This window comes from Haliotis cracherodii, unplaced genomic scaffold (genome assembly GCF_022045235.1).
Source record: "Haliotis cracherodii isolate W230 unplaced genomic scaffold, xgHalCrac1.p SCAF_12, whole genome shotgun sequence".
NCBI classification, from domain to species: domain Eukaryota; kingdom Metazoa; phylum Mollusca; class Gastropoda; order Lepetellida; family Haliotidae; genus Haliotis; species Haliotis cracherodii.
The window spans coordinates 28310468-28334429 of NW_027266267.1; the positions used below are offsets into that span (position 1 = coordinate 28310468).

General features: G+C 40.3%; 1 protein-coding gene across 1 annotated transcript in view; it reads left to right on the forward strand.

Moving 5' to 3' along the window:
• LOC139458321 (D(2) dopamine receptor A-like) overlaps positions 1–16434 on the forward strand; it is a 43195-nt gene extending 26761 nt beyond the window's left edge. The window contains exons 2-4 of the mRNA XM_071239710.1: positions 8026–8138; positions 11061–11980; positions 15516–16434. Of these exons, the coding sequence (XP_071095811.1) occupies positions 8026–8138; positions 11061–11980; positions 15516–15745 (1263 nt within the window). The 3' untranslated portion in view covers positions 15746–16434. The remainder of the gene's footprint in view (positions 1–8025; positions 8139–11060; positions 11981–15515) is intronic.
• The last annotated feature ends 7528 nt before the right edge of the window (positions 16435–23962 follow it).

Genomic DNA, 23962 nt, shown 5'->3' on the forward strand with positions numbered 1-23962 from the left:
AGTGATGATGGTGGAGATGCCCCTCTTAGTCTCGATGCTGGCACTTTAAGTGAAGCCTTAAGTCTACACCCGACAGCTTGTCAGGCCGTAGTCCCTTCCCCCTTCAATACTCTGCCCGCGTTAAGCCGAGGTGATCCAGACACGGATGAGGCATGTCAGCACGATCTCCTAGCTACAGTTCTGTCTGATGGAGACGTGTTGGCCCTGACACGTTTACATCGCATATTTTCGATTGGGGTATTTTTAGAGTGGCTGGATATGTATGTACCCTTTACACAGTGGAATATGTAATTGCCGACTTGTTATACTTCGAACTTCACAATACGGAGAGTGTACTGCATGGTGCGAAAATTTTAAAAGGGAAGCGTATCAATGAATTTGTACATCGCAAAAAGAAATGATATAGCCTGTGGGGGTCCGGTAAATACATGGTTGTTGACATAACTGAACATTACAACCCGAGACAACATTTGGCATGAGTTATCGCGAACACCTGGTGTCATCACTGATATTTAGTAATCCATTCATATTCTTTTCACCGCTATTTTGCCTTTTAAGCACCATGGAATCTGCTACGGCGGATAATCGAAACTGGTTACTCTCTGGCGTTGACCTTTTATATTTAATTTATATAAATACAGGCATAGAGAAATTGTGGTGATATTGCTTGACCGGGTAGTTTTCAGTGCGGCGTTTAACCCAAATCACTCACTTACTCAGATAATATTGACCTAGGTCTGACGTTCCATATAGGGAATCTTAGGTCATCCACGTAGGTCTGTGGCCGAAATTCTATATGTGATAAAAAACTGCCGGGAAAAAGAAAGTGTTCGATAGTGGCTGAAAATGAAACAAACACGAAATGGTTATTCGATGGTGATGTATGGGATACGGGTATCATTGTTTGTTTGTTGTTGTTTTTTTGTTTTTTTATTTTGTTTTTTTTTAATTCATTTCACATTGGGTGCCACGAGTTTACCCCCTGACCCTGCCTGTACAGGCTTAGTTGACATAACATTGGAAGAGATTCTAATATTGTTTTCGCTTTACATGGTCCATTTTCTGCTGTTTGTTAATAATTTGAACATGAAACGCTCGCTCCTCAACATGGTTATTACATGTACAGGTCGTTACAGGAATTCTTCTTTAATACACAGAAAAGTTTGCCGTAAGTAGAAGATAACTGAGTATCGTCTCGTCGGTGGACACACTCCTTTTATTCCAAATAATACTGTACCTCTATAACTTTCAAATATCATAACATCTATATTTGTTTTCGATTACCAAACCGTTGATACGTACAAAATTGTATGAATTAATATCTACACTGATGTGGCTGCCTAAATACGAATACTTACCTTTTGTCGGTGCGTCAGATGTAGATACGTCTTTAATGCTAGGGGCGTCATCAACATTATCTTCTTGACAAAGATCTTATTATTATTCCATATGATATCATTAATAATATAAAGATCATTTTCTTCTTTTGTATTGATACTGTTCCATATATCCAAGATGTCGGTATAGAATTTTTGAATTTTTGTAGGAAGAAATGGAGCTAAAACGGGAGAGAACCGACGGCATCAAACTATTGCTTTTTAAGGGAATTCCAAATTCCTATCATTTTTTAAATACCGTGTTAGCCAAACTAATTCCAATGCTTTATGAAACAGTTCAAAGCCAATGGCTTTAATTCTTCCATTATAACATTCTTGAAACGGATATCATTGTTGTGTTTTGAACTGAAGTTTGCAGTGTGTCAAGCTTAGTAGCATTTTGATAACGTTTGTAATTATTTGGTGAAATCCAAGTGAGTGAGTGAGTATTGTTTTATGCCGCTTATAGCAATATATCAACAATATCACGGCGGGTGACACTAGAAATGGGCTTCACTCATTGTATCTATGGGGGGAATCGCATCCGGGTCTTCGGCGTGACGAGCGAACGCTTTATTCAGTGTATGCTTTAATTTTCTCGGTAGTGAAGGGTAACATTTTCCTGTATGCCTTTTGGATGTGTTCGACTCAAGTGTAAAATTGAATTGAGTCGAAAAAAAATACAAGTTCATAAAGCTTCATTTCCTTCCCCGTATCCCGAGTCAATACTTATCTACAAATAGCCATTTTCCCGTACATCCATTAACACTGCTTGGAACAAACTCGAATGCAGAGTCCGGTCGCACTTAACACGAGGATGTGTTGAAGTTACTGAAGACGTTAATCAATATGCGTGCACGATATGTACATGCTAGGTACAGTTGTTTGTTTGTTTGTTGTTTAACGCCGCACTCAGAAACATTCCAGCTATATGAAGGCTGTTTGTCAATAATCTGGACAAGACAATCCAGTGATTGACATCATGAGCATCGATCCACGCAATTGCGATCGGTGACGTGCATCAAGCAAGTCAGCGAGCCTGACCACCCGATCCCGTTAGTCGCCTTTCACCACAAGCATAGTCGCCTTTTACGGCAAACATGGGTTGCTGAACACCTATTCTACACCGGATATTCAAGGGTCCTATGTAGTTTGTTGAATAGGCAAAGGTGATTGCTATGACAGAGATAGGTATGTACCAGATGCAAAAGCTAGACACAGTGTTTAGATTTATTTTTTTTGTCTGTTGTTTTACGCTGCACTCAGCAATGTTGCAGCTGTTTGACGGCCGCCTGTAGGTAATCTAGTCTGGACCAGACAATCCAGTGATTGATATTGTGAGCAATGATCAATGCCGTCGGGGTACATTTTCACGACGTCAACCAAGTCACCGAGTCTGACCACCAAGGGGCTGGGATTTTATGGAAAAAAAATTGATTGTCCCCGTAAATTCGGGAAAAAACCCAATGCATTATGTTTCAGACTGTTGAAGAAGGAAGGAAATTACCTGCTACAAAATTACATCGTTACAAGGTTTTGTTCTTAAACAGGCTCATAGTTGCAAATATAAATAACATATCTGGTTTTGTATCTATAGCTGAAAAAAATATCAGTTCTAATCTAGATACAAAATCATGCAATTCTTATGATGGATATACGCACGAAGGCTATACACATGGAACCATGTACAGACGATATCATCCATCACAACACTGACGGGGAGGACACAGAACCATACATACACATCAAACAAACCTAGAAAGGGAAAACCAATATTTCCATGACAGGCAAACCTACGGAATGTTTTCTATGATCAATGAGCAAGACTTTTACAATAAGACACGACCACCGTTATAAACAGCCGTGAAGATCCGGGGTGGAATAGGTCTTCAGCAACCCATGCTTGTCGTTAGAGGCGACTAACGGGATCGGGTGGTCAGGCTCGCTGACTTGGTTGATACATGTCATCGTATCTTAATTGCTTGGATCGACGCTCGTGATATTAATCACTGGATTGTCTGGTCCAGACTCGATTATTAACAGACCGCGTTCATATAGCTGGAATATTGCTGAGTGCGGCGTTAAACAACAAACAAAACAAACAAAACCTAACACACAAACAAAATACTAGTACATGTATTCATGAAAGGCGTGATAATATATGGCTCTTGAAGAAAACACCCAAAATCCTTTAGTATTTGTATGTAACAGTCAGCATTACATTGAACCTTGGCATTCGGTAAGGGCAATTACAACTGTTTGTTCTTATCGAGGTGACCGAAAGGCCAGATGGCGTACGTTCGACCTGCCTGCCGTCTTTGAGATTTGGAGAAGCATAAACGCACATCCGCCTCCGTCAAAGACACAATTACACAAAATGAGACAATTGCTCCATTTTGGGGGAGAGATACTGAGACATGATTTCTTTTGATGTTGACAAAAATTGGAGACTCTGAGACAGACAGTCTAAACATGGATGTGAAATTGTTGATCCCCACGCAATAGCTGGGCGTCGTAATTACGGAATTAGTTCTTGCTAGCGTTTGCATTGTTGTTTTTCGGCAAGAAAAGGCGGGTTACTGACTACCGTCACGATCTACCCAACGCCAAGCTCGTGGTGCGTCAGTACCTGACTAGTCCGGATTAATGCAAGATTTATAGTGCTAGCCCACTGAGGTACCTTGCCTCAGTTTAACATGAATACCCCACTCAGACACAGTATACTGACCCCGAGCCGACCAGTCCTTGTATAAATAAGCAACCAAACCTCTTTCTATTTGATGACCAAAGAAAACTACGGCCGGTCAGTTCATTTTCTTATGACTGCAGGTGATGACCGCATTAGAAAAGACATTTGCTCTGGTATAAAAGACAAGAATACAATGTAAAAAATCAATTGTCTCATTACAAATATGACAAAAAGGAAAATTGCAACTTGCAAAAAAGGCGGTCTTACTCTTATGTCTTCTCAAACAGCTCGTACTCATTTCCGGCTTCTTGAGAGTGCTTTCTAAAATAGAAGATGGAGACAGGCGAACCTTTTTGTGAAAGAGAAGGGAAATACAATTGGGATAATCATAGTTGCCTTTTGTTTTGCTCCACAAAGTAGCGGCCTGTATGTCACGATATGCCACATGTGCTAACTATACGTCTGAAAAATAAATAAGCACACTCCTTGATTTGTTCTTATCATGAAGAGCGTCTGCCCGGAGAGAAGAAGGTCGTTGGTTCGATTCCGGCCGCGTCATACCGAAATACGTACGTAAGATGGTATTATGCTGTATCCCTGCCTAGCGCTCGACATTAAGGGGCTAAAACAAGGACTAGTCGTCTTTGAGTCAAAACTGAGTCTGAGAGTGGTGTCCATGTTAAAACCTGTGGCATGGTGTGTCACGATCAGAGAGCTGGCACTATTATTCCGGTTCACGCACACGCACACGCACACGCACACGCACACGCACATGATGATCCGGGGTAGAATCGGTCTTCAGCAACCCTTGCTTGCTGTTCAAGGCGACTATGCTTGTCGTAAGAGGCGACTAACGGGATCAGGTGGTTAGGCTCGCTGACTTGATGCATGTCATCGTATGATACTATCCCAATTGCATGGATCGATATTCATGATGTCAATCACTGGATTGTCTGGACAAGACTCGCAGTTTTACAGACCGCCGTCATATAGCTAGAATATTGCTTAGTACGGCGTTAAACAACAAACAAACAAACAAAACACACTCGCACGCGCTCAACATTCACACACACACGCACACACACACACACACACACACACAAACACGCATGCACACACTTCTCTTACTAAGTGAAATAATCTTGAACGAGATGTTAAACTCCATTTTACCTCACCTCACCTCAAATGACACTCCAATACATTTTTCTTGAAGTTCAACTTCAAGAAGGCTTTTAATAAAAACAGCATTTTGTTACCATGGTGATATCATCCAAAATCAATATATTTACACTTTTTATATAGAAATAATTGTCATAAAGATTAAGGCAACCATCTCAAAAAGTGGTGCTGATCATTGTCTGTATGATTTGAACGTGGAGTCTTTATTATCAAATCCATAGTTTCTGTCATTTGGCTGATGACTCACGGGGTCATATGACATGTAAACAGCCACACCGTCTGTCAAACATCAGCATTGACAGCCGAAGATCTCTTTTAGATTTCTTTTTGTTTTTCAACCACTAACACATATGATACATGTTCGTATGTTTCATCTCAAATATCATGCTTTTTTGCCATAAAATCTATTTTCCCCCAATATTACGTTCACAGCGTGATCACATTTGAAGGTCCTCACAAAAGCAAATATCAAAGGCCGCGATGATTAGAAAGACGAGATCCATGTCGATTTCAGTGAAATGCACACGTTACATAAAGCCCTTTCATCAAGTCTTACTTCTCGTGATGCACACGTGGAGCGCAGACTTTTACTCGTCCAGGACATATTTCCTCCTGTATTTAAGTTTTCAACCTTTTGTGATTGTCCCAAGATCACCGGTTACAGATCAAAATGGAAGTTAAATTTGTTTTGCTTTATAGATTAGTTTCTTTTCCTGGTAAAGGATCTTTACACTTTCACGAACATTTATACTTACCGGAGCCAAGCGAATAAATCGTTCTATCATTTTCGTTAGGAACCAATGGTTTGACTTTTACAACGGAGTCGAATCACCGTGCTATTGATCAAGATGGAGTGATTTGTAGAAAAAACAAGTGGGCTAAGTTTGTATGTGACGCGGGATGCCTGCAATATTATATTCATCATATCAGATTTATCTAAACATGGACTGTTAGCAAACACCAATAATAAATACGCGCTGTTTTATTCGTGCGAAGTCGGTGTTTTTTAGTTTTAAAATGTTCTGGAAATATGCGATATGGTATCATTATTGTATTTGATGGAAAGGCCATATTTGTAAATTCACTTATTCGCCACTGCACAAATACGCTTCTCATGATGTTGTCACAATAAGAGGGAAACAAACTGATTTTCAGGGGAGCGTGATGTTGGTTTTAGATCAACTTTTTTTAATGTTAGGAGCTCAGTTATTTTCAACATTAACAGGTGCTCAATTATTACATTTTGTAAATGAATAAAAAAATGAACTGTATTCTTTGTGCACTTGTCTGGAAGAAATGGGCATGTTATTTATTTTGGTTCAAAGCCCCCTTGAAAATGAAATGGTTGCTCCCTCATGGATCTCCTCATTTTGGTTTGATATACAGAGCTGTCTTGGGGACAAAAAAGTCACAGTGACTTATGATTTCACAGATCCTGTTAGCTGTCAACCGTTAACCGCTTTGATTGCCCGACACGATAGTATCAAGTTTATACATGGTCCGTGACAGCTTGGGTATAATATTGCTATTGTCTATGTAACTCGGAAAATGTATAATTAGCGTATTTGAACACACCTAACAATTGCTTACTAACAGTGACTTTTCAAATCTGAAATGACACTCAATGTGTAAAAGTGAGTATGAGCTTCATCGTGAGCGAGTATGGTTTTACGCCGCTTTTAGCAATATTCCAGCAATATCACGACGAGGGACAGTGGAAAATGGGCTTCACACATTGTAGCCATGTGGGGAATCGAACCCGGGTCTTCGGCGTGACAAACGAACGCTTTAACCACTAGGCTTCACCGCCGCCACATGAGCTCCATAATTATAGTGACGTTATAAATATCTACGGGAGTCTTTTAGGGCCATTTGTTGGTGGTGTTCTTTTGGGGTTTTTTCTATTGTTCTTGACATTTCAAGATACTAAGTTGAAATTTCAAGTTATAATCTTCAAATTTCAACTTGAACTTTCAACTTAGTGTGTATCTTGAAATTTCAACTTAGTATCTTCAAATTTCAAGAACAAAAATATAAACAAACAAATGGCCCTAAAAGGCTTCCGTATATATATATACACATATGGCCTTGTTGTGTAAGGCGCCGCGCTGTGTGGCTGCCCACAGTTACGTCCCCTGGCTCTAATCCCAGATTCGCTGAGATGATGATGAATATGTTGGCTTTTCAGCAATATACAATATACTCTCCGCCAAGTGAAACGCGAATGCCATTCATGTTGGTTAATAAATATGAAGAATATCTCATATTCAAGAGATATATAGATTTGTTCGATGTACAAACGAACTTATTGTTATGTTGGGTGAACCGACGCTCATCAACGCATCACAGGTGACGTCATAGATCCAGGACTCGAGATGCATCATTACGATAGCGTGGTAATCACGTGCAGCATATCGTGATAAGAAGGACCCGCTGTGGTAACACTTGACTGATGTTAGTTTTGTCATTAAGTGGTACTCGTTGGAAACATCTCTTCTTTATGTACATACTTCTCTATATGTTTCTATTCTTCGCGTTTCTTTTGCCAGTGAGTATAGTAATGATCCTGGGTTTCACCAAGGTGGTAAACGTCTGACACCTGCATCACTTCGGGTTTTTCTCCCACATCAAACTGACATGCCGTGATGTAACTAAATAGTAGTTACAAATGAGTAAACAACATTACTCAATATGATATATAATACCACGCATGTCATACATTGTAGTAATCATTACATATGTATCTGTCGTTTGAATAACAGCTGTACTTATTTTTTTCAGGTGATGAGCGGCATATGGTTGCTAAGCGACATACTGTGTGACGCCTGGGTCGCTGCTGACGTAATGGCGTGTACCGCTTCCATACTCAACTTAACCGCCATTAGTGTAGATAGGTAAGTAAATACACGTATTATTCCAGATAGTTGTTTATATTCTGTAAGTGCGGGGTTGGAGGGGGGATTTTGTCAGAGACAAAAAGCTATTTCGTTTACTGCTTAAAGACTGCTATATACACCGGTTAGAATAGGTCTTCAGCAACCCATGCTTGCCGTAAGAGGCGGCTAACGGGGTCAGGTGGTCAGACTCGCTGACTTGTTTGGTGCACGTCATCGTATCTCAATTGCGTAGATCGATGCTCATGATGTCAATCACTGGATTGGTCCAGACTCGATTATTTACAGACAGACGACATATAGCTGGAATATTGCTGAGTGCGGCGTTAAACAACAAACAAACAAACAAATGTACCTAGCATGTACATATCGTGCACGCATATTGATTAACGTCTTCAGTAACTTCAACACATTCTAGTTTTCATTTCGTTGTTTGAAACAATTGTCTGGTAGTCACGGTGGCCATGGTGGAACATGCTGAACGCTTTCTGCAAAGAAATACACTTTATCGCAATGGACATGCTTGTGACAAGACAACGCGGGAATGGAAATCCTGAAGTGATAGTGGTTTTTAAAAGTGTTAGTTCCAAAGTGAAAGCAATTTAATGTCATAGACATCAATTATGCCTTGAAGATCGCTCAAAGTTTTAGTCATTTATAAGAATAAAAAAAAACCTATAGGATGGGCAATTAAAATGAGTAATTTTAATGTATATAAAGAATCAGTTGCAGTAAGTAATGATGAGTGGTAATTCAGATCTTACCAAAAAACAGTAGGACCGTTAATCAAAGGCTACACACAGATACGTGCGAACGATCCATCGTATTATTGTCAGGAAATATTTCACCTGCAGTGAATTCCCATCAATGGCACACACCGGGGGAATTGTTTTAAAAATATATTTTATGAATTCTGTCATTCTCTACTTACGCTCGTCCCTGTCTGGTCCGGGCGCGTCTGAAATGACAAATTGATTTAGTCGTGAAATCACAAATGAGGTAAAAAATATCTATCGGATTCTGCAATAGATTGATTGTGTGCTCCTGGGGGAAATTTACTGTTAGAAAGGTGGTAATTGTTTCTTTAGTTTAATTAACTTTGGCATCTGCAGTGTATAAGGGGAGAAGCAGATCGCAGAAATTCTACAACATAATCGATAGTTCTTGATCGATATTTAAACAGGTACCGAGACCGATTATTATGATTATAGAATTGTAATTAAGTAACGATTGCAATCAGAAGAAAAATAATCATCATAATTTTAAATATCAACACTTCCCTTTCCCGACTGCTTTGTATTTCAGAATTAGGGGTTTCGTTTGAGAAAATGTCATGTCGTCAATGTCTTGACTTAGCTAACAGATAATTGTTGGCGGGTTGATGAAAAGATGGAATCCCTGCTGTATTTTGATAATTCACTTTTTTACAGGAATGTTGAGGAATTATTTTTCGGCTCGACTTTTGTTTGGAAAACAAACCTATCCTGTAGACTAGAGCTTCGATCTAAAAAATGGATAATGAATTATTATATGTCGATGAGCGATCTTCACGGGTCCAATTAATCTTGTAGCAATTACACTTACATAACCTCGTGTCCACCTCATTGCCCCGAATTATATGCTTGAGAGATCTGATTGTGAGTGAGTGAGGGAGGGTCGGATTGTGGGAACGTGTGAGTGAGTGAGGGAGGGTCGGATTGTGGGAACGTGTGAGTGAGTGAGGGAGCGTCGGATTGTTTGAGTGAGTGAGGGTGGGATTGTGGGAGTGAGTGAGTGAGGGAGGGATTGTTTGAACGTGTTAGTGAGTGAGGGAGGGTTGGATTGTGTGAGTGAGTGAGGGTCGTATTGTGAGAATGAATGAGTGACGGGGGAATTGTGGGAACGTGTGAGTGAGTGAGTGAGGGAGGGTCGGATTGTGTGAGTGAGTGAGGGTGTGATTGTCAGAGTGAGTGAGTGACGGGGGAATTGTGGGAACGTGTGAGTGAGTGAGGGAGGGTCGGATTGTGTGAGTGAGTGAGGGTTGGATTGTGAGAATGAGTGAGTGACGGGGGAATTGTGGGAACGTGTGAGTGAGGTTGAGTGAGAGTGTGGGAGTGAGTTCATGAGTGTGGGAGTGATGGTGGTGAGTTTTATGGTCATTGATTGAGTGAGGAATTTGGGCTGGATTGTGGGAATGAGTAAGTGGGGAGTTGGTGGGTTGGTGGTAGGTTGAGTGAGTGAGTGTGTGAGTGAGGGTTGATGGGTGGGTGAATGAGTGATCGGGTGAGTGAGTCGTGATTACCACCGGAGGTTTTACTTGTATCCCAGGCGTGTAATGTAATCTTCATGTGGCGGGAATACCCAAATAATGCAGGTTAAAGACGTTTCCTACAATAGTGAAACCCACCAGCACGAGTGATCCTAATAAATCATTTAATTGTAATTTGATCCAATGATCATAAGATTCTGGCACAACTAAGGGACATAACCCTGCAAATTGCTCGTAACTTCATGTATATCAAGACCTTCTTCAGCCAAATTAGGCTAACTTTGGTCTCTTGTATAGAGCCTTGTGGATAAGGGCGATCGGGTAGCCGAGTGGTTACAGCTTTTGTTCGACACGCCGAAGACCCGGGTTCGATTAGCGACCGAAAAACTTACTCAAATTACAAAACATTCGTCACGAAAGCTGACATTTCCCAACTTCTTCCAAAATACGAAAGAAAAACATGAAGCGAAATATGGACATGCTAGCTTGCACCCGCACAAACACTTACCCGCACAAACAATTACATCATTTCCGAATCATTGTATTGTTTGACAAGTTATGCAGCGTTTCTTTTCCAAAGCAACCCGTCACTTCATCTAAAAATATAGGTCGGTCCTTGAATTACGCGACGTACAGGTAACCGATTCTAATTCCTCGTATTCAATTTGTTTCAGATTCATCGCTGTAACTCAACCAATCAAGTATTCAAAGCATAAAAACTCTAAGCGAGTGTTTATCATGCTTGCTATGACGTGGATTATATCAGTAGCGATCGCCGCGCCTATTGCGCTTGGAGTCAACTACTCCGACAAACGCATTGCCGGTGTGTGTACATTCTTTAACTCGGATTTCCTCATATATTCATCCATGGGCTCCTTCTACATCCCGTCACTAATGATGATCTTCCTTTATTGGAGAATATACCGGGTGCTGAGACAGAGGGCGAGGAAAGCCATGCGAGCCAAAAAGATCAAAACTGTAGATAAACGAACGCTCCAGAGTGTTATAGAAAATACCCAGGCCACCCAGGCCACGCAAGAACCTACTGTTACTACCGGGCTGGCGCGAATGGATAACGGTAAAGTAGCTTCTTATAACACTAATAAATCTCATAAATTAGCGCCTCCTGTTGTGGACGATACGTCTGTTACTAACGTTCCTTCCGCCTCTGACTCCCATTCCCATGACAACGAAGATGAAAGCGGGGGGAACGACGGTAGCGGGCCCAAAAGTCCTGGGTCCGATGACGGCATCATCCACAACGACGATATAGGAGGTGAGCTCATAGCCAATCCCGTAGCAGAAGCTATGGAGAAGCAGGAAGCCGATGGTGTGGCTACTACTTCCGGTCAGAGTGCCGGCACGGAAGCGGAAACACCCTTCAATTCACCTGGTGCTTCAAAAGGGTCCACGCCAACGAAGCGTCGTTCTAGCGGTCGTGCGGCAGGAGCAGCAGGACCCAAAAATCAGAAGGAAAATCACAAAAAAGGTGTGACAAAGTTTAATTTTCATATGAGGACTAGTCGGAAACGTAAGGAGAGATCGTCAAATAAACGTGAGAGAAAAGCCACGAAGACGTTAGCAATTGTTTTAGGTAAGCATGCCATATATGATTTGTTTCTGTGTTTTGTTGTTTACCGCCGCACGCAGCAATAGTCTAGCTAAATGACGGTGGTCTGTAAGTAATCCAGTCTGGACCAGATAATCCAGTGATTGACATCATGACTATCCATCTACTCAAATGAGATACGATGACATGCATCAAGTCAGCGAGTTTGACCACTTGATCCCGTTAGTCGAACCTTACGACAAGATTAGCTTGCTGAAGATTTATTTCTTCAGGGTAATGTCATTCATGAATATTCAATATTCAGAACATTTTATTACATATCCAATAACAGATGAAACGGGACTGATTTGTTGAATATTAACCAATATTGTTTTGATGTTTTAATCCAGAATGAATGGTTTACGTGATCAGTGATGGAATGCGGTGATGATGATAATTGTGTAACGAACAGGAGGTTACGCTGTAATCTGATCGCTGAGAACGTTTAAATTAGTCTAAGATTATTTCATGGATAATAACTTCTTTCATTCTTTGTAACGCCTATTCAGTATTCACCCAATGAAAGAGCAAGAACTAGCTTTAAAACGTCGTTACAAAGAATATAATAAGTTGTTATCCAAAACATTGTCATGTATTCATGTTCTAAAAGTAGTTTCCTGCGAAAAAGCAGCATATAGATAATTGACGGTAGAAACGTAAAACTTCGTTTCGAGGTTACAACTGTAGTGTGGTTGATTGATTGTCCTGTTATCGTGACGGCATGAATCATTGCTCACTTGTGCACCCATTATTTCACATTCCCCAGGAAATTATAAAATATTTGGCTGTGGAGCACAATAACATCCAAGCACATCCGTTTGTGAATGTGAAATAAATTGCCCTGATTGTGAAGGTCTTGGTATGAGAAGGTCATCAATTACATGTTCAGCTGTTAGCAGTCAGGATACGAATATCCAGCCACCTTAAAAATACCCCAAATCAGACATATACGATGTAGAAGTGTCAGGGCCAACACGTCTCCATCAGACAGAACTGTAGCTAGGAGATCGTGCTGACATGCCCCATCCGTGTCTGGATCACCTCGGCTTAACGCGGGCAGAGTATTGAAGGGGGAAGGGACTACGGCCTGACAAGCTGTCGGGTGTAGACTTAGGGCTTCACTTAAAGTGCCAGCATCGAGTCTGAGAGGGGCATCAGGCTAGACCATTCTCAGGAACATAAAGGAGACATATGGCTTAGGTTGTCTTGTATTTCTACGATAGTCACCAGTGGCTACGACAGAGCGACTTAGTGCATTTTTTATTCCTTGTTTCATGCAGGATGTAGGAGGTTGTTAGCTGATGCTTTCTATTTTAAAACACTAACCAGAAGTAAAACAGAAGTCATGCATTTAAAATATGATGAATGGATAATTAATGTGATCCAATATATGGTAACCTAGGGCTTAAAGCTTTCATCTCTCACACCAAAGACCCGTGTTTGATTCCCCCTTGGTACAATGTGTGAAGCCCATTTCTGGTGCACATCATCATTATATTGATGGAATATAGCTCATATTAGCTTAAAACCAAACTCACTTACTAGTTCAGGAGGTCAAGTGTTCTAAGGCGTCTCAATACTTATTATTGGCAAGGTATACATAACATGACTCAAAATGGTCAGTTTATCATATGTATCGAAATACACACTTATGACAGAAGGATTAAGAAATGTGGTCAAGGACCCCATCAATCACTCCCTACTCTTTCAAATGGTACCAGTTTGAAGACCTGTGGTCAAGCTGTTTATTCTCAAATCCACCAAATCCCTGTCGTGTTTTGGGAAGCCATGTATCTCCAGTAAGCTTGATAAAGTTCCTAACTATTGCATGACAATTCCTAATCTTGTTAGTCTGTAATAAAGTAGGTTCTTATTTGACGAAGCCCACACCAACGATCCTACATTCCTCAACCGCCTTGTCCTCACACAAAAGAAACCATAATACCGTCTGAACATAACAATCGGAAATACCTTTGTATTCCTGCCAGATACAAAGGATGCCCCCCGAGGGAGAGGTCCAACGAGAGGCTGTAAAAATAACAATTTTCACTGCCCTACTTCACCGTAGCTATTGGCTCTGTGGGGTTTCATCTCTGCATTGACGCCACGTGTTGAGCACAATGCGTTGTATGTTGAGGGCTTGCAGACAAATCTGACTGAGACAACAATTGCCAGGTTGATATCAAACTTAATTCAGGGCAGCTGATTCTAAAGTGGCTATTGACTTTTTACGCGGATGACGAAAGTGGCAATTAAAGGTGTGCTTGTTGTTCCAATGTATTCCTGTTCTCACAATTAGTAATATTGTGAACACCTGCAGGTTACGTGCATGTCAAAGCCGTGATGTATGTCTTCAAGTGGACTATATTGCTTTGACGATAACAACGATATAACTGCCAGCAGCTTATCCAACAAGCAGGTCAGGTTTAGATCCCTCCTCGTTTCTACATCTGTTATCAAAGAGGCCATGGTCATCAGACTGTTTCCATCTTGAAGGCTGAGTTTCGGTCAGTTTGGTTGTCCATAGGTTGTTTCCAAATCGGTCATGAGTTGGTCAGTCTGACTGCCTACAGCTTATCACCATCTGGGGGTCCTACTGAGTTTTCTACATATGAACGTTAAGTAGGCCAAGAGCGGTAGTAGAGGCGGAAGCTTTGGTTGGGTATGGAGAATATTGTTTCCTAGATTGGCCTCACTGACATTTCAGTGAGTGAGTGGAGTTTAACGCCACTTCCAACAATATTGTAGTTATATCCCGATGTGTTAGCATGATATGGTAGGAAGGCCCCACACGGACAAACAGTATGCACATTACCAATGAAAACCAATTACAAAGAAAATGTGAATAAATATGGGCAATAGTAGTGAATAGTGGTATTAGATTTATCCTGGTACACACTAAGGGCGGTGGGGAAACCTAGTGGTTAAAGCGATTGCTTGTCACGCCTAAGGCCGAGGTTCAATTCCCCACATGGGTACAATGTGTGAAGCCCATTTCCGGTGTCCCCTGACGCGATATTGCTGGAATCTGCTCTAAACCAGAGTACAACCCTACTCACTCACTGACCCCTGCTACAAACTACATTTATAGCCCAGTGATCTGTAAGTGTGCAGGTCTAGGATCCTCAGATAATGGTTTTATTGTAATGCTTTCCAACATTATGCTCCTTGTTCTGTGTACATAATATTGTTCACTGATTTGAACTAGTGGTAAATTTGCTGTGTCCTACAGCATGAAGCTAAGACGAGATGTCACTGACACTGACATACTGTCCAAAGCAGAATTAAATGAAACATAATCCCAGTTTGATTCCTCTCTTTGGCGTAAAATAAGACCCCAAGTCTAATGTAGCATTTAACCCTAACCACTGACCGATACGAATAAATGATGTGTCAATACTGTTGAATGGATGAGGTAGTGTGGCAAGATCTATTCTGTTTGGAGATGTATGAACGGTGGATGATTATAATGAAATATATGAACATTTAATAGTAATGTGTTCTTTTTTTCTGTTTTCAGGTGTATTTTTAATTTGCTGGTGGCCTTTCTTTACACTTAACATTATCAACGCCATCTGCATACGATATGACCTTGAGAATCACCCTGTGTGTAACCTTGACCCAATGTTATTTAGCTTTTTTGTGTGGTTGGGTTACATGAACAGTTTTCTGAACCCTGTTATCTACACAATATTTAACCCTGAATTTCGAAAGGCTTTCAAGAAACTGCTTGTTCAACCATGCAAATAACTGCACTGTGACCTTGACCTTTGAAAAAATGTGCCCTTCACCTTGCTATGATCCCATGCTGCTACAGATGACCCGTGTGGCAGTGAAATGGGCCAAGTGATCTGGAATGGTTCTTGTCCAAGAATAATCATTTTGTGTGAATTCTTCATGAGGAAACAGACAGCAGCTTCGTTGAAGGACATGCCAAATGGACACAACTGCCTGACACCTTAACTGTATGGACGCTTATGGTTGAGGAACATTATCTGTGTTAGTGTTATACTAGAAACTAGTATAGTGTGGGCAATTATGCATTCGTTTGTGGATCCAAATTTGCCATGACTGCCGCCGTCACCTGCTATAAATGCAGGACTGTTGTTCTACCCTTCAGACTTGCATTTTGTTATGACATTACATGGATGTAAGGTTGGAGTTGTATATTTGTACGATTGCCAGTTACTTTTTAAGTTATGTGAAAATGCATCATCAAATGGCATATATTTGAATGAAAGTATTTGAACTTGTTTGAACAACGCTTGGAGGCAGATATTTGCTGTTCAAAAAATAACTTACCATTCTGGCTTATGAAAAACAGTCTGCTACCCGTGAGACAGTAACACACAACATCAGACACATCGTTTTTGCTTTTATAAGGGTTTCGTTTCACATATTTACTTATATATATATATATATATATATATATATATATATATATACCGTGATGATGAATCTGAATCAAAGAAATAGATACATCCCAATAACAGCATGATCTGATTTCATGTTATGAGGTCATCAAAACGAATAAAATAATTTCAGAGATCAATACTTCACATAATAATTTCAAAAGGGATAATGATTTTTTATTTATGATAAATGTCAGCCTCCAGCGATGTTACATGCGTCATATCTTATAAGGTGGACCCCTTCCTGGTTTTGATTTGAGAAATGTACAAATACATGTTCATATCTGAAATATATGCCAGTTGAGGGATAATTGTTTTTCGTTGTTTATTGGTTTATTTGTCTATAATCTACACATAATCTTCATGAATGGTCATTTTTCGTCCTAGAGTTAAATGCAATTGTAATAACCCAACAATCCATGGCATTTGCTCAAATGAATCACGTCATAAGAGGATCAAGCAATATTTTTCTAAGGAAGCTGGACAACGCGTATCAATATCACCAGTGTTGTCCATAGACAATGTGTCATTGTTAATCATCATATATACTCATTAATATCAGAATTGATAGTAAAGATGGATAAAAATAGAATTGCTTCATATGTAGACAGTGTGGGAACATGGATAAGACAGTGTGTAGACACATTAAAAATGGTTTACAGGATCAACACACACTTATATCATGCAAGAGGAGGTTATGCTATGTAATGAAAGCTCTTTATATAAAGGATAACATGGGGGTAGGTAGTTTGGAAAATTGAATTGCCATTTTGTTTTTGCTATGGCATGTCCACGTATACAAGATTTTATCTGATGAGTCACATACTACACAATGAAATACAAGGTCATCAGTTATTTCATTAAGCATGCCATCATCCAAAAGGACCTTAGCTGACTTTTCCAAATCCTGTCCAGGATCAAAAAGGAAAATACTGACTATGGACAAATGCTAAAATAACTTGTTTACAGTAATACTCTTTTTGATGTTATGTAAATTCAATATATATATCATTTGTACTATGGTAATGTTTATCTGTTATGAATTGTTAACATAGTTAATATATTGTTAATTAGAAGAATGTAAATAAGCAAACCAAAATGATTTACTTACTCTTACACATCTCTCTGGTTCATAGACAATATTGATGCCATGAGGAGCTATGGTGGGCTCTTATTTAGAGAAAATGTAACGCGTTGGCATGGGAATCCAGAGACCTGTCTTTGAGATAGTGTTTGCTAGATCCAGGGCTTTGTAATATAAAGCCTTCAGTGGTTAAAGAGGCAATGACAGATGCGTGTCATGACAGATGCGATTTAGGATTAATCTGAAGTGTATCCTCCTGTAGGTCTCTTTACCAGCAGCCATGCTTAGGACATGGAACCAGAAAATGGAGATGTATTTGGATGCAATCATACATTGGTGGTGTTATATCGGCTGTGATATATATTCCAACATTTCAGTCGACATATCATCTGTCCCCCCTTCTGACTGACGACCCCGGGTCAGTGGGGGACTGAAAATATGTTTTGCACGTGCAAAATGTCCAAAGTATATTTTAAGCATGTTTTGCACGTGTAATATACCACTGAAAGATTAAAGTCCTATTTGGCACGTGCAATCCTGTTACTGCTTTGGACAAAAGCAGTGTATGTCTTGCGCGTGCAGATTTTCACAGTTGAACAATCGTGTATTTCATGTATTTCAGGTGCAAAATATCACAATGAAAGTTTAAACTATATTGAATAAATAATGTGTGACAATTTTAAGCCATGTTTTCAGGTGCAATACCTTCCCAGTACCCGCATTAATGAGCTACTGCCTGAAATAAACAATACATGTATTAGAAAAACACTAATTTCCTTCTTAAATTGAAAATGGCTATATTTCGAATCATTCAATTAAGTGTAAACCAATGGAAAGGAAACCCAATTGCATTTGTACCATTGACTAAAATGCATATATGAACTAGTTTTGACGATACCAATGACCTGTATGTTATCACCCCATGGCTGGATCTCGGGTGCAGTTCTGGAAATCCATTTTCAAATGTTATTTCAAAAATAGTTATTAAACTTGATAGGCTGTCTTCGTTGTCTATTGCACTCTGTAACTGACAACATTGTTGTTGATTGCATACAGGTTCATGCTGGAATACAAGTTTCCTGTGCTTTTCTTGACTCTTCTAACTCCCTGTTTGTACGACAAGATTACAGCAGGCACATGCGCTTATCGTTCACGTTTAAGAATAAAATAATGTTATATAAACACGAACTGTTTTGTTTTCAATGATTAGATGTATTACTCCATACTCAGACCCGCACAAACTATGGCCATGCAATTAGAAAGGCATGTATCTGGGGTTATTAAAGTATTGATATGTTTGTATCAGTATAGATTTCAATTTCTTGAAGAATGGCTATGCATGTATTGAAGTATGCATTCATGCTTGTTGACACATGCATATGTATTTCTCAAAGTATGGGTATACGTTTGTTACAGAATGAACAATCATTTACTGAAGTATTGATATGCATTTATTAAGTATAATGTATGCATTTGTTGAGGTATGGATACGTGTTTGTTGAAGCACAAATGTCCGATGACAACATCATGGATAAACCGTTGTTAAAGTATGAATGAGTGTTTGTTGAAGCACAAATGTCCGATAATTACAGCATGGATAAGCCGTTGTTAAAGTATGAATATGCGTTTGTTGAAGCACAAATGTCCGATAACTACATCATGGATAAGCCGTTGTTAAAGTATGTATGAGTGTTTGTTGAAGCACAAGTGTCCGATAACTACATCATGGATAAGCCGTTGTTAAAGTATGTATGAGTGTTTGTTGAAGCACAAATGTCCGACAATTACAGCATGGATAAGCCTTTGTAAAAGTATGGATATGCCTTTGTTGAAGCATTATTATGTTTTTATTAAAGTATTATTATGAAATTCTTGAAGTATTGACATACATTTGTCAAAATATGGATATTCGTTTATATAACTATGAAGTATGTATTAGTTTTTAAAAACTGTTAAGAATGGATACTCATTTATTGGAGTAGACTGAAAGCGAACGGGAATGTCTGTGAACACCCTCAGTAAGGGGTGTCCCAGTGCAGTCTTTCAACAATGCAAAAACATCTGTGTTTCATATCTGTTTCAAGAAGCATGGTTGCCTAGAAATCAAAGGCTCCACAATTCCCGCTTGCGTCACTCTTCAAATTGTGAAGTGAATACTGTTTAGCGCCGTGTTAAGAATATTGCAGCTATATCACGGCGCTGTCTCAGTTATGATGCTTGGTCGAGCATCACCATTCCTCTAATCGTTTGAATTACAAGAATCTTAAATGTGCAGGTGTGTCAGTTGTCATAAAGATATACAATGTATGTGTCTTTACACTCTCAAAACAGTCTAATAGTACATGTTTCAATTATTCAGCATACCCATGCTCGTGGGTTTCACCATAGTGATAAACGTCTGAAACCTACATCACTTCGCGTTTTCCTAGCACATTAAACTAAAACGACGTGATATAACTGGAAAGCGGCGTTAGACTATACTCACTCACTCACTCTAATCATTCTGGGGATCCTACAGCAGGAACTGATACTGCCATGCTCCTTTATTGTCTACTACACTTTACACAAGTGATCTCCAGAATCTGCGTGCCACAAACATCCCTTACAAATAGCTTGTCTAATGTTAAAGGAAAATTTGTGTTTGAAATGAGTCGTATGGGTGGGCGTCTGTGAGGTGTCACGCCAATGCGGCATAGATTCCATTAACAGGGATACGGGTCTAGGTACCTCAAAGAACATGATACAAAATTAACAGCAACAGGACACTCAAATATCGTCACCTCATCATCAAACATGACAACCACGCATCAAGACCTATCATTCAGCAACCTAATGTTGACTAACCCTTGACATAGATTATTGTGTGACGTTGACATTATTAAAGTCAAATATTTACGTCATTGACAGTCATGTATCATCGATGTGTGGGCGCATGTTCTTTTCTGCAAAGGGCAACACATGTTCTTCATATGGCTTGTGAAAGTAGTCAAACTCTTTTATTGAAAACACTTTAGCAGAAGAAACGAACCATCGACGATTTTTATTTGATAGATTTACTTTTTTTTAAAATAGAAGTTCAAAGGTCTTAAAATCATCACAATAGATTATTATCGATCTTACATGTATATATATGTAGAAAACTAATTATTAAATAAATGAAATATTTAGACGTTTTTCTTAATGCCTAAGTGACAATTTCAGTCATTTTACACATTGACTGTAACATTTACACAAGGATGATGTAATGACAATGGGATTAAATCTTCAAACCCGATCAGAGGCCAACAAAGTGGGATACGGCGTTAGCATACTCAGTGGAGGATTTCTGAATGACGATGTCTTTGTCATCTCCAGGATGGTTGTGTGTAAATATCTAATTACTTATCAACATATCAATTTCTTTAAAATCATTGTGGTAGTTTAACGAGTGGAACAGAGGACCTCTTCTGTGGGCGGCATCCGAGGTCTAGTGAAGAGAGCGCCTGCCCGGGGAGCGAGAGGTCGAGGGTTGGATCCCCCGGACGAGTCCTACCAAAAGACTTTAAAGATGGAACTAGTTGTTTCCCTGCCTGGCATTAAATGGCGAAAACAATGACTGGTGTCTGAGTGTGGCGTCATGTTAAACTGCGACATCGCTATTGGGATTCGAAGATATGCTTCAACCAATTCGGCGAGCCTGACCACCCGATCCCGTTGCTACAACCCAGTCTTCATGCGTGAGTTCTCTCACAGCAAACGACGCAGTCGGGTAGCCCAGTAGTTAGAGCCTTCACCCGTGACACGAAGGCACGGCGTCTGTTGATTTGTTGAAATATTGGCACAAGCGGCCTATATACCAAACTATACAATACGTAATACAATAAGCAGAAGCGCATGCATACACACTAAGCATAACATCTGCAATACACTCCCATCAAAGGCTAAGATATGTCACTTTTCATGGATCTACAGGTATATCTAAAAATGGTCACTGATGAAACCCTAAAGATGTGTGAAGTTACCAAGAGTGGAATTACTGTCATTTCAATAATATTTCGGAACGTTGATTGCTTTTGGATGCGTTGTATTACATGTGATTGATCATGTATACAGCGATAGTACACCGTCTGTATCCACTGTTGAAAGATGAACCAACCTCTGAATCTGACGATACCCTAAGTATAATTACCTACCTGAAGATTATGTCTCATTTGCAGAGCCGTACGATTTTGTGTCAGTGCACGAATGTCACCAGATCGCGTTCACAAGATTAAATTTTTAATATGTTCAGGTACAATAATGATACTCTCTCTCTCTCTCTCTCTCTCTCTCTCTCTCTCTCTCTCTCTCTCTCTCTCTCTCTCTCTATGTATATAGATACTGAACAGCAAAAGAAACGTCACCCCAAGTAACATTGCATGAAAAATTGTCATTTAAATATCTGGGTAATTTCTGTCAAAGCTTCTAAAATTTATCATTACCTTGTCCGGAAAATAAAATTTGATGACAAACAAACCAAAAGCAGATGACAATAAAAGCGATCGCCCAAATGCATCACGGTAACCGCCATGGTAACCCGATGCACGAGTGTTCCGTGCACATTGAAATGCACATGCGTTCCCCCATTTCTTGCCCAATAAAAATCCACCCAGATCGGATAACATTCATTCGTTATTGAACTGCTACCACATGCCAAGATTGACAAGAAATCAGCGACACTAAGCCCTTGGACGACTGCAAGCTTGACAAACCGCACGGCAAGTGGCCAATGCATTTCAAGTCCACGTAAGGACCATATACAGGCTCCAGCAACGGTACCAGACCACCAACACTACAAATGACCGACCACATAGTGGAAGACCAAGGGTCACTACCTGACGTCATGATCGTCAGATTGTGCGACAGCATCTTCAAGATCGCTTTGTTACTGCTGCGGAAACTGCTCGACAGACCATGGGCACACAAGCGACATCGTGCGTCGACGATTAACGAGCAGACACCCCCACTGTCACAGGCCACAATGAGGACCAATTCTGACACCACGTCATCGCCGGGACCGTCTTCAGTGGGTAACACGGGGCCAGCATTGGCGCCACCAGCAGTTGAGAAGAGTCCTCTTCTCAGACGAGAGCCGTTACTGTATATCAACAGCAGATGGCAGAGAGAGAGAGAGAGTCTGGCGACGCCGTGGGGATACTTGTTAAGAGAGACTCGTGCGGTGGTCCGAGCATCATGGTGTGGGGTGGAATTGGTCAGCCCTGTGGTCTTCCAGAACATCGGTCCAGGGAGAGGCAGTGGTGTCACAGCAGCTCGGTACATTGATCAAGTCTTTAGGCCACGCGCCATACCAGCACGTCACCGCAACCACGAGTTTCAGCATGAGCAACAAGAGATTTCCTACAGCAGCATGGCATGAGAACCATGCAGTGGCCTGCCCTCAGTCCCGATTTAAATCCCATTGAGCACCCGTAGGACGAGATTCGAAGACGACTGAATTACGTCCGACCAAGGCCGACAACTGCAACAGAACTGCGTCAGGCGTCCCTTCAGAGTCTGGGCTCAAGTGCCTATGGCCTTCATCAACCGCCTCATCCATTCCATGTATCGACGTTGCACGCCAGTCATCAATGCACATGGCGGACACACGATATACTGACTTGTGATGCCATTTTCTCAGAGATAAGTGTTGTGTTCAACTTTAAGAACATTTGACACTTTAATTCTAACCTGGATGATTAGTTTTGCCAAGTTTCATCTTTTTAATATGTCTCAAAGTATGTTGACAGTGTTTGGACAAATAAGGTTTCTCATATATCTATCCATGGTGACGTTTCTTTGCGGTTCAGTATATATAACTCTTTTGAAGATGTCTAATTTGACCCGGATTTTCCACAAGAACTACTATAATGACTTTTCCCATTACCACGTAAGTACCATGACACACAATTAGCTTGACGTAGACCAATTGGTCTAGACCAGAAAATGTCACTGGTTGTTTGATAGTCAAGGGTCATTACTGTTGTCGCAAAGCTGTTATCTTTGACAATATCTGACGTTCTGAATACCCAGTTGAAAACAAATGATTAGGAATTTGCTTCGATGACAGCTGGGTCAGGAGAGGTAAAAATAGAGTTTTACGTTGCGTTCAAGATTGTTACATTGATGTGATGGCATGCATATACGTGTGTGTGTGTGTGTGTGTGCGTGCGTGCGTGCGTGCGTGTGTGCTTGTACTAGTCCGGACTAATGCCTGTTTTAAAATGTGAGCCGTTTGAGATGCTATGCCGCAGTTAAGCATGGCTACTCCACTCAGACACAGTATACTGACACCGAGCCGACCAGTCCTTGTTTTAGTCCCTAATGCCGAGCGCCAAGCAAGCAAATAATAAGTACCATCATTTAACATATGTTTGTATGACTTTTTGTCAATCTGTGAAATATATGAACAGATTTTTCAGTCACTGAAATATTTAGCCATTTTTGAAATTCACA